Source organism: Dermacentor variabilis, chromosome 4, assembly GCF_050947875.1.
Source record: "Dermacentor variabilis isolate Ectoservices chromosome 4, ASM5094787v1, whole genome shotgun sequence".
Classification (NCBI taxonomy): Eukaryota; Metazoa; Arthropoda; class Arachnida; order Ixodida; family Ixodidae; genus Dermacentor; species Dermacentor variabilis.
The window spans coordinates 74,130,940-74,143,360 of record NC_134571.1 but is presented as its reverse complement, the minus strand read 5'-3'; the positions used below and the strand labels follow the sequence as shown (position 1 = coordinate 74,143,360).

The following is a 12,421-nucleotide window of genomic DNA, read 5'->3' as shown; positions in this document are numbered from 1 at the left end:
TTGATAATATATGCAGATGCTAATGAGCTCACAATACTCTGTTATTTCAAATTTCGTCCTGATAATGCACGACCGCGTATGCTCTGAAGAGCCCCGAGTACGCGAAAAAGCTGTTCCTTCGGTCCTACTGCTCAATTTAAGTTACTGATAAAGGGTGCTTCATGATGTGCAGTGCATTGACACATTTGCTAATGTTGCGATAACAGCACGTGGACATCGCTTTATATTAATGTTGTAACAAGGCTGTTAATTATTCTGGAACTAGTAATTGTGGAGTTTAACATCCTGAAACTGCTCAGTGGTTCATTACGGGCGCCGCAGTGGAGAGCGCCGTATTAGTTTTGACACCCTGGTGTTCTCTAAAGTGCCCCCTATGCGCAGTACACGAGCATTTTTTTCATTTCGCTTCCACCGAAATGCAGCCGCCGTGGCCGGGATTCGAACCCGCGACATCGAGCTCAGCAGCCCAAAGCCTAGCCACCGAGTCGGCGACGGGGGTATTCGAGAGCTATACGAAAAGTTGGTAATCAATATTCACTTGTGGCACCATCCGATTTGGTCTCAAAAATTGCCATTCGCACACCCCTAATTTAAAAAAAAAATGTCGATCGGAGTTTCAGTCGACAGGCGAAGAATTGATAGCGACTGCAAATTATTAGACAACTACGCGAAGCAAGGTTCGGAGTTCTATCGGCAGTGCAAGTTGCAGTAAACATTAGCTTACTAAATAAATTAAAACCACGGTGTCACGCGCCGCACGGCCAGACATGAATAGATTTCAATCGATGACCGCGAGCATTCGCTGTCGCAACGCTGGCGCGATGAAGAGCTGCAGCAGCAGCGAACGAATTTTCTTTCGTGCTGCCTCTCTGGGCAACGCGAGCTAGGCGCACAATAACACAGCGAACGATAACACAGCGCACGCGAAGCCATTCTCGGCTTTCCTAACCTTTATAACCACCGCCGATTACTCCCAAGATAGGACGCACGAGGGCGCGCCAGGCGGTGAGGCGGCCGCGTACAGAGTCCCCTCCCCCCCTCTCCCCTCCCCGTTGCCCTCGCGAGACGACGGTGCGCATTCTACCCGCCCCCCTCCCTGGCGTGCGCAAGACGCCGCGCATGAAGCCAAAATACTTTTTCACTCACCCTCGCACCTAACCCAATAGGGCGCGCAGCATATCTCACTGCAGCTGGACTTTTTGCAGAACCTCACGGCGACGCCGACGCTGGAAATTCGCCTGTTGTGTCCGTATAATTTAGTAGAATAAAGGTGCCAGTGGGGTTGCTGATAAGTATCAATTCTTGGTGTAAAAAAAAAAAGTCGCAGCAGTCCTCACGGACTCCAGAGGACATACACTGGAAAGACCTTTAGTGAGCAAAGCAGTACACAGTACTTCATGGCTGGCTTTGTAATCTTTATCAAAAATTTGTCCAGAAAGCAACTCATCTGTGCAGAACCGCAGAAAGCAAGATGCTTTACTCACCGATGTAGGAGGCATAGGTGCTATACAGATGTAATGTCGTGCTATATCTACTAATGACCAACCAGATTTATCAAACAAAGTTCTGATAGTTTACGATCTGTTTTGAACAAAAGTGCCACTTTGTGTTTTTATTTGAAAGGTGACGGTTGAGAACCAGAATCACCCCTCCACATGGCAATGTTGTTCTTCCACATGTCATTGACTTTGCACTTCCATAAAAGAACCCCAAAATCAATAGGCAAGTTGCTTGCAGAAAAGTTGTGGCATCTGTCATTTGATGGAACACGAATTCTGTTTGTGTTCAAATCAGGAGCATAAGGCCAATGCAAATGCAAACATTTTGCAGTGACATTAAGTCAAAATACTCTCAAGCAAACATTACAAGGTCATGTGTCGGAAGGTAATGTGCTGAATAGAATAATGTCCATATGGACACTCACATAGCACTTAAAAGACATTAGTAGCATCATTTCGAGAGAAACAAAAGATTAGGCAGTATTAAGGAATGTCACCAAAAGCCAAATCATAATGCGAGGGTTGATGAACACATAGTTATATTTTAAATAAACTTTGGGACAATTATGCAATTGACAGGAAAAGTGGGAGCGCTTGTTACAAGTCCACCAAGTTCGCTAAGAAATATGTTAGCTTTGGCTCCTGTCATTCTGAGATAAATAAATGTCACCGGATTCAGTATCACAGAAGAAGAGAACGAACACTAAGCCATGAAGTCATTATGCTCCATACTGTCAAAGCATTGATATACTGTAAGATTACTGTTATGTCATAAAACTTCAATAAGACTTGTTGCTGTGCTAGTTGGTTCATAATGCTTTGGAAGAAGTTAATGCATAAAACAGACAAGGACAAGAGTGTAGAGACACAGACTAGCGCAAACTTTCAACTAATTTTATTTCCATCAGACTCGTGAATATAAGCACATTACCACACATGTCCACAGCCCACATTTAGCTATAAAAAAAGTGATGGTTATGTTGTACATATTTCACTGTTACCTTATTTCCCATATTGAATGTGCACAGCCTTATTGCACATGTGTGGAAATAAAATTAGTTGTAAGTTTGTGCAAGTACATGTCTCTGCCCTCATCCTTGTCTATTTTGCGTGTTATCTTTTTCTTAAGAGCCATGTCATACATTATGGAGTCTGTAGAATGCCGGCACACTTTTGAGCAAGGATTGAAATAGGTAATTTCAAAACTGCCTGGCCCTAGGTGCTTGCTCAGGGGTTAACTAAATGGGAACTTCTTGTTTCAGGAATAGCATTAGTACTATGTGCTTCAGTATAGTACTATATGATAAGTGATTATGTTTTACATTCCAAAGCTACACTTGGGCTATGAAAGATGCCATAGGGCTCTGGAGTAATTTATACAACCTGGTTCTGTAACAGGCACGAAAGCTATGTACAAGGGCTTTTTTGTATTCCGCAACTAGAGCGGCCATAAAAAAAATTTGCTTTCGAATGGCATGTAATAACACTTGAACTAAATGTTCTCAGCATAGCTGCACTGCGAGTAAGTCTGCTATTTGCATTTTACAGCACTGCCCACTTAGCAGTGTTTCTTGCAGCAAATGTTCATAAGCTTTCTAGTTCTAGTGCAAATAATGGTAATTGTTTAATTGCAAAACAGCATCACATTTTGTGCACTTTCAAAAATAAAAAAATGACTGCAAGCTTTCAGACATGTTTTGTTCATGTGTCAGTTTGTGCGCACAGTATGTAAGTGCAAACACTCTTACAAATCTACAGATATGTTGTCCCACCAATTTTCTATGGGTATTGCCACAGAGAGCACAGGAAATCTGCTAAGAACAGGCACTCAGAACAGTTCATTGTACTCATGATTAAGTCCTACTGCTTGTTTTGCTGAAGCATCACTGTCCACCAATTCACTTAAACAGGTCCCTTTGTTTGAACACTTCAACATGAGAAATGATGTCAGTCAGTGGCATCTGCACTCTGCCTAGCATACCGTAGATTCACAGTTCACACACACTCACACGGCATCACTTTCTTGAGGACTTGCACAACATATTCTGAGAATCACATGTCGGTGCTGCTGAAATTGTGCTTCACTCCCGCATGAAAAATTGCACAAAGGCTCAGATGTCCAAGAAGTTCGCCAAGCTTTCAGATGCTGGAATCCTGTAGGCAGTCTATATGCTGCAGCTACCTCTTCCTGAACTTGGATCATCACACAGATGTGCACAAATCAGAATATGAGCTTTTCTCAAATTTTTTTACTCAAATTGAGTAGGGTTGACAGGAAAGCTGTAGGCAACTGGGCTTGCTGCTGTTATGGACAGATGGTGAGCAAGAACACATACCTGGTGTCTGGCATACAAGGGTGTTTCCTGGCGCCAGTAGCAACATTCAATTGCTGAATTCACAGTTCGCATGTGGTGACATTAGTGAAGATCCTTCAAGCACACATGGTGGTTCAGCAATTGCAAAAGATGGACGTTGCTCTCTAGTTTGGCAGTGAGGCAAAGAGTAGTGTGCTAGTGCTATTCAAGGTTTGTTGAAATGGAAACAATGAAAAGCCTAGTGTTGCACTTCTCACAATTGGCCACTGAAAGCCTGCCAGCTGGCACCAGCTTACACCTCTATAGGGCTGCAGTTGCATATGATATATGGGATATGCACTGAATGCAAACTTTCTATTACAGGAAATTTGCCAAGAATGGGCGCTTGAAACGGAAGAAGCTTTCACCTCATGTTGGGGTTCATGCCAAAAATGGGCAGTTGGGGACACACAGTGAAAAAGCTCATACTGTGATTTCATTCGCACGTCACCATGGCGAACCTCACTATTACACATAGAGCCATGCTACTTGTAGTCTTTGTCTCTTGGTAGTGTTCAAAACCATGTGCTGCTGTCACTGTTGTGATGATTTCGTTGCTGCTGCTCTGTGGCCACCGAGCCATTTGTGTCTGACTTGTATGGGGAAGTTGCAACCTTTTCCTGCTTGATGGTGGCGACACCACACTTTTCTTTCTCGGCTGCCACGGCGTCACCGTCATCATCGCCACCTTCGGGTGCCTTGTACAGGAGCCACGAGAGGAAGAAGAATAGGCATGAGAGGAACTTTACAGTGGCCAGCAATGCAAGCAAATTGCGTGCCATCTGGCCATTCTCATAGACCGCACATGCGCCAGAGTCATCACAAGAGCCAGGCCACAGCACACAGCTCTGGTCGATGAGTAAGCCGAACAAGATGGGAGCTGGAATGGTTCCTGCAAGAGACAAATGAAAACAAATGTATTCGTGCTGAGTGCGTATGCTGAGTGACGAATTGGCAAAATCACAGGAAACCCATGCTCTACATATCACAATTTTATCATGTTAGCAAGAGTTTTTCGTGCAATATGGTTTGATTTGCAACTAAAATCTTAATGACTCCTCAGCGACAATAGACATGCAATTATTTTATATTTCTCTTAGTCAGCTGTATTCCGTCTGGCTCTGTTGATGGCCGCAGTGTACCACCGCCATGCTTGTGCTGCCATGCAGGCGCGCTCTCATGCGTTAACATCATTAAAGTGCATAAGGAGCTGAATGTAGTCAACTGCCACAGTCAAAAATCAGTGCCTCAAGATAAGCAATGGTACACAGTGTAATCAAACTTCAACATGTGGCACTACAACTGTTTATTCTGTACATCATATGGTCTCATAAAGCCCTTGTCAGTTTGGCGACTATGAGTGGTAGTACTTCATAATTCTTTCGAGGCAGCTTACTCAGCCCTCCTAGCATCGAATTTTCATCAAAATGATGAGCAAGTGCAAAACTCGTTTGTAAACAATAGAGAAAGGGAGTTTACGTACTAGCGGTAACTATAGGGGCAGCGGGACTTAATGCCTCCTCTATAGATTATGTTCACACAGAAAAGGGCGGGTTGTGACGTTAAATTTACAGCTGACTAGGTTGAGAGTCAGTTGTCAAGTGGACCAAATCATGATGTCAGAGCAGATAACAAGAAGCCAAGCTTGTTTTGAAAAATGATGGACACTTACCTAATAACCGCACCGTAATCCATTGTATACCGAGTCCAAAAGACTTCTGGCTAGCTGCAACACACCTGCACATAAACCAGAAGAGGAAAGCATTCAGAGGAAGTAAAAAATGCATGCTTCAAGTCACGCATGACTGGCCCTATGAAAACTACTCCAGGCACTGCTGTCATTTACCATCGGTACCACTAAATTTTCCACCATGTTTGATGCTATCTTATGACTGGCATACATTTATACTTTTTGACATGTGCTTTGCATCACTAAACATGGTGCTGTTTCAAAATTATTTATGGGTTATTGCTCTTCCAAAATACTATCCACAATATTTGTCGTTTAACATGATTGATCATGCTAGAGGAACGTGCGCATGTGTCGAATGCAGTACAAGAGCAGCACATCCAATGATAGCAAACAAATCGACAAGGTGGATCAAACATTAACCAGCAGATGTGGACTAGTTCACGTGTATCAAATGCGAGGCACTTGTAATTGCACTTGTGACTCACTGTTAAGGAAACAGCATTAAATCAACATAAGGCAGGAGCAGCCTCAAGAAACATTAGTGCTGAGTCTGAAATGCAGGAAACAGTAAAAGTGGCACCTACAATGAAAATAGTAGTAGTACATGAATGTGGATGGAGATATGTAGCCCACATTTACAAAGCAGCAACTCATTGGCAGAAAGAATGGGCACCGTTAACCCTACCCTGATATGTGCCATTTACATTATGAAAATCATCAACATTGCTCCTATAGATATTAATTAAATTGTGCCAGACAGCGTTTACTCTTCTTTTTGTTTTCTTTCCGATGAATTCGTCTAGAAGTTGAAAGCAATTGCTGCAAAGCACTGAATTTCATTTTTTGAAACATTACATGACTCCAATCTATCATGTCCAATTGATGCAGCCATGTTATTCCCCCTCCATCCTTATACAGAATTTACCTGAGTGTGGCAGCCAGCGATGGCATGCTGACCAGGAATGTGAAGACCATGCAGATGAACATTGCAATCAAGAAGAAGACAAGGAAGTTGCACTCGCTGGGGCATTTATCCCGCTCCGCCTGGATGGTCACCTGCCTGCCTTCCAGTGTTATGTTCCGGCCTGGATGATCGATGCAGCGGCAGTCCTCATACACCTGTGTGCAGTTCAAATTAACATTGCTCTGTCATATGGTGGTCACATTTCGAGGCAAAGTGTTCAAACAACACAACCTGACTTTAAAACTTTTGCTTCAGGCATTTGGTTGCAGCATGCACAAAGAAAAATAATGTGCATGTCAGTTGTGGCAACCAAAGCACGACCTACATTTTCGCATTAGTGCATGTCGCTTATGAATACCCTGTAGAACCTGCGCTCTGATTTTGATTGTTACAAATTGCTGCTACCTCCAGGATTGTGGAGGTAGCATGGGCCTAGCGGTCTGGAGCTTGACCAGCAGGGAGGGGCCCAGGCAGAGACACAAGATGCTTGACATAACGAGTAGCAAAGAACTTCTAATTACAATGCTACAAAGTGGTCACCTCTACAAGCTTCATGATAGAGAGTGACACGAATGCTCTAGTTTGTGCTGAAAGCTGAAGTTCGTTGGCAAGGGCGTCTTTTATAGAGTCTTCGGAATGCCCTCACGCACGAGAAGGAGAAAGCGAATGCTCTCCTTGCTTGTGGCCATCACTTGGTACATGGCAGTTAGTTCAACGGATTTTCCACCCGCCACTGACAAAGCAGAGGGAAAGCCACTGACGTGCACACACGCACACACACATAGACATGGCCAGCATCTTCCACACTGAGGAGAAGGAGGGAATGCGCACACAAAGCTTAGCTGCTTAACTGTCTCGCTTGGTGAAAAGAGACAGTACTGGTGAGCCCATACAGACATCAGGGCGTCATGCGTGCCGTGAGCAAGGAAGCGAGAATTTGTGCACAAAGGCTAACGTCTTTTTGCCGTTGCAGCCTCCCAGGCATGTTTCAACAGTTGCGGGCGGCTCGGCATATTTGAAACATCTGGGCTTTCGCCGTGGCTTTTGCAGTGTGACAAATTTTTCATCACACAGGCCAGTTGGAACAAGGTATACAAATTTTGTGGATGCTTCACCTACAGATGCAACTGCAAAAGTGGCTGTGAAGAGCGCAGGTGTGAGCTGTGAGCTAAAGGAGCCCGAGAGGGCACCAGACGAGAATGACTGCCGTAATTCCTAGCAGGAAAGTTTGCAATCATACTGTACTGAATAAGAATGGTGATTGATCGATTGACTGATAGGGCTTGATCTTCCATAGCAAAAGAGGGATGTGTAACGGAGTGCTGCTGATTAAAATTTTACCATCTGGCAGTATTGGAACCAAAACATGGTACATGATAATTTTTGCATGCTGCCTCATCAGAATCTGGCTCCTATGGCCAGGCATCAATCCCGCGGGCATCCTTCAGTAGCAGGATGCCAAGTACTCAGCCACCATGGCGGGTGGTACAAGCATGGTACCATTGGCCAGATACAAAACACGGTGCTGTGCAGTTAATTCGTAGGGCAGGCATTACCATGTGAAATGAAAGTGCAACGGAGGAATGTAAACAGTAGGGTCAAGCGCAGCTGTTTGTAGCAGAAGAAACCGTAGAAGTCACTCTGTCAGCAACCCAGAAGATGTCTCAATGCTCCAAATCAAAGCTGGAGCACATGCTAATCATTTAGCCCACCTGCCTGCGACTATGCACTTTCAATAAGTATCATATAAGGCAAATAATATAATTCCACTATACTGATTGCATAAGAAGCCAACAAACAAAGACACCAAGGACAACACAGGGGAAATTACTTGTACTTACTATTTGAAATAAAGAAATTATAAATTAATGTAAATGAAAGTGGACGAAGAAACAACTTGCCACAGGCGAGTGGTGGCGCTGGCTAACACTCCCAGGGTTAGTTCTAGTAGTAACACATAAATACCCCAGAAAGTGGATGGGAAGACGGCGCCGTGGTAGCTCAATTGGTAGAGCATCGCACGCATAATGGGAAGACGTGGGATTGTTCCCCACCTGCGGCAAGTTGTTTATAATCCACTTTCAGTTACATTAATTTATAATTTGTTTATTTCAAGTAGCAACACAAGTAATTTCCCCTGTGTTGTCCTTGGTGTTTTTGCTTGTTGGCCTTCTTATGATATCATTAAATAAAAATCGGGCCCCTCAGTTAACCCTATTTGTTCTCGTTCATTACATAACAAGAGTCTCGAATCGGGCAACACTGATGCCTTCAGGTAGCACACGTGGGTTTATTGACTAGTTGCCTTCACCCAAAAAGATCACGTACTCGTGACGCCTGCAGCAGAAAGGATGTTCCACATCCGCAGCCAAGGTTTCTGGGTGGCGGCGCAGGCTAACTCTCCCAGGGTTAGTTCTAGTAGAAACATATAAATACCCCAGAAAGTGCATGGGAAGATGGCGCCACGGTAGCTCAATTCGTAGAGCATCGCACGCGCAATGCGAAGATATGGGATCATTCCCCACCTGCGGCAAGTTGTTTTTTCATCCACTTTCAATTACAACATTTTACAATTTCTTTATTTCAATTAGGAAGTACAAGTAATTTCCCCTGTGTTGTCCTTGGTGTCTTTACTTGTTGGCTTCTTATGATATCAATAATACAAATCGGGCCCCTCAGTTAACCCCCTTTCTTGTCGTTAATTCCACTACACTGGCACTCAAGAAATCACAATTATACCATCAGCCTTCTTTATGCGCCTGCAGTTTAAATCAGCAACAGCAGATTTCGACATTGCTTGATTCATTCAATTAATGCATGTGGAATCTAACATGCCTTGCTGGACAATACTTTTGTCTCTTTGGCTCGTGGGTGGAGCACTCCGTAGAGCAAAGTGCTATGTGTTAACTCACCTTCGTTGATTCGTAGTGATGGACTTTTTGGCAGCCAGCGAAGCACGCCGAGTAGTACATGACGTGGTCTGTACCACAGATGGGGTCAAAGTCTTCTATTTGGCAGTGGCACTGGTTGTTGCACTCATTGAGAAAGCGGTCAATTCCCACAGTAAGGCTGTAAAAGGATAACATATGCAAGATTGTGTGAACAGGTTCATGAACGCTTAAAGTTACAACGAAGTGAATGTGAGGTATCTGCTGCACACACTTCGAGAAAAGGAACATGAAAAAGTAGACAATAAAAATGGGTGTCACTGTCACTGTGTCACTGTAGATGCCATAGCTCATACGTTAAACCAGAAGGTCCCAGTGTATCGAATTTGCCAAATTTCAAATTCATGTTGCCATAAACCAAATTCAAATATTGCCATAATTTTTTATTTCTACCAGCTCATGACTCAGCAGCCTAAATATTCTTTATGTTTGATTAATTATTTGGTGAGTCAAATGGAAATTGCACTTATTTCATTCAAAGGCACAATGACCTACACTTGCAGTGGTATGTAACCATTGTTCACATCAACAATGAAAACTTTGTGCACTCACTTGCTTGTTTTGTAATTGACACCTGCAAATCTGACGTTTGGGCAGCTGAAGAAGAAGGCAAAGATAGTGACGAGTGGCACAAGGGAGCAGAGGATGCACATCTTGATGATGCCAGAGCAGCGTAGGTTGAACCTCTTGACGAAGTAGCCTCCCAGAAAGGTGCCTCCGCCGGCACCTGGAACAGTCACTGCACCTGAAAGAAAAAAGAATGTGACAAAGAGCATAGTCAATATTTCCATTGAAGACCAGAACACTCGAGGATGAATGAGAAGGGAGACTTTGATGTAGGTATATAACCTGTCGCACAACATGGCTAGGCAGGCATAAGAAGGACGAGGACCGTTCCAAGAAAAATATTCCAATTCTCAATATTTTAATTGTGCTGCATTACCTCTGCTAAATGATTGCATTTTACAATGCGGCAATTTTCTATAAATTTTTCATCTTCCCATAGACTGATGCTCAATAGTAGACTCACTTGCCCTACTGGGGACAAACACTCGCAGACCATGAAAAATTGACTAAATTGCATTGCTGCACCCCATGACTGTCAGGCATTCTTGTCAGGATTGTACATGGTGTGTACAATATACGTGGCGCTACAATGAACAGTCCCATCCTTGTGCCATATTCACTCCTTCATGCTGTGGCACTACATGCAAACTGCTAGCTAAAATTTTCAAAACAAGAAACCCGTGGAAGATAAGCATCAAGCTTGGCAAACACACCGGGTATTTCCTGCAACTCAAATCAAGCTTTCTAAAGGAATGTTACATCTTGGGAAATTGAGACCGATGGCATATTGCTTGTAGTCATGCTGGGTTACTCAGATTATTTTCTGAAGTGCAATTAGTTAGCTAGTTAGCTAAGCCAAATTATGCAAATTTTTAATATTTGTTTTAGGGAATAGGTTTGATTGTAAATTTCGTAGATTGAGCTCAACAACACCCAATGAAGTTGTTTTCATGACATTCTCTTTTACGTCGTTCTTTTTTACGGGCTCCAAGAAAGCCCATAATATATCATAAGAACGACGTCATTGCGCGCTTAGGAGTCGCCGTGTGCCCAGAGAACTAAGCCCACATACTCACCGTGAAAGAAGCCAACGAGTGTGTTTCAATCCGTTTTCAACACTGGCCTCGGTTACCATTTCCGATCATGCTGACGTGATTGGCTGGTTGCCAGGGCCGATCGCTTCCTTTCACAAACGAATAGACGCCCTCTGTTCCTTGGAAACATGACTGAAAGCGCTGCCAACCAGAGGCGCAAGGGCACAGTGGCGTCATCTCGATTGTTTAAGATGTACCACTTTTATTAAAGCTTGGTGCAAGTTACGTGAAATACTCGGTATGTGCGAGCATGTGCAGCCTATGTAGACAGTACCCTACTTGAAGACTATACGCCTTCACACAGATAGGAAACGATTTGTTCGCGAGTTCCGCGATCTGAACGTACCTATAATAATAATAATAATAATAATAATAATAATAATAATAATAATAATAATAATAATAATAATAATAATAATAATAATAATAATAATAATAATAATAATAATAATTTGATTGTAATGAAGTATAGGTACAGTATGATAGCTAGCCCGCATAAACCTAAGGCTTATTCGAGGCAGGACAGTCTTGGGGTGAAAATGTTCATGCTCAGAACTAAATGCGGAACATGCATTAATAAATGCGGTTGCCCAGTCCGGAAGTAGCAGCCTCGCCAGGATGGACGCAATAAGGTCGCGGCAGCAATACGCGCTCTGGAAATCCCAGGGTGATATTTTCAGTCTAGTTGTGAGTGAAAGCTCTTAGGGAGCTATAACGAACGGGCACCACGGAGATGTGCATAAGGTCATCGAGAGAACGCCTGTGTTTGCTTGGTGCGAATCAAGCGCTATAACAGCAATAGAATGAAATGATGCAAACGTCCTCGTAGCAGATGGAATGGGAAGTGGACAACAGTGCCATGTGCAATCGGGACAAATTGAAACACGGACGAGTGATGAAGTACAACTTGATATGGCGTTTTCGCCACTGCCGATGTAGTGCGATATTAGCAAGGTGAACGATTACTTTCTGGACGCGACGTCCCAAGGCTGCCATGTGCATGGTGATACAGCAAATAATCAGTAGGATGTGTCCTCACTTCATTCGTGAAAACCTGCAAGTAGTACTAGCGACAAGCCTAAAGGATGTCGGTGCACGCTTAATTTGCTCGGAAAGCATATCCGTGAAAGTTGGCTTTTCCACTATAAGTGTATTTGTGGGGAGAAGCCAACTTCCGTCGTTCCCTGCGTACATCGCTAAGACTATCAAACGCTTCGTGCGGCAAAGTGTGCGATGCGCCCGCCACGAACGAAACGACGATGATGATATTAGTGTTCAGTGGCGACCCTAGCTCGAGGCACG

At 43.6% G+C, this 12,421-nt stretch overlaps 1 protein-coding gene across 1 annotated transcript in view; it reads right to left on the bottom strand.

Moving 5' to 3' along the window:
- Positions 1 to 1,402: 1,402 nt before the first annotated feature.
- Oatp26F (Organic anion transporting polypeptide 26F) overlaps positions 1,403 to 12,421 on the bottom strand; it is a 98,699-nt gene continuing 87,680 nt past the window's right edge. The window contains exons 7-11 of the mRNA XM_075689498.1: positions 10,011 to 10,203; positions 9,423 to 9,579; positions 6,472 to 6,665; positions 5,526 to 5,590; positions 1,403 to 4,745 (exon numbers count right to left, since the gene is read on the bottom strand). Coding sequence (XP_075545613.1) covers positions 4,369 to 4,745; positions 5,526 to 5,590; positions 6,472 to 6,665; positions 9,423 to 9,579; positions 10,011 to 10,203 — 986 coding nt within the window. The 3' untranslated portion in view covers positions 1,403 to 4,368. The remainder of the gene's footprint in view (positions 4,746 to 5,525; positions 5,591 to 6,471; positions 6,666 to 9,422; positions 9,580 to 10,010; positions 10,204 to 12,421) is intronic.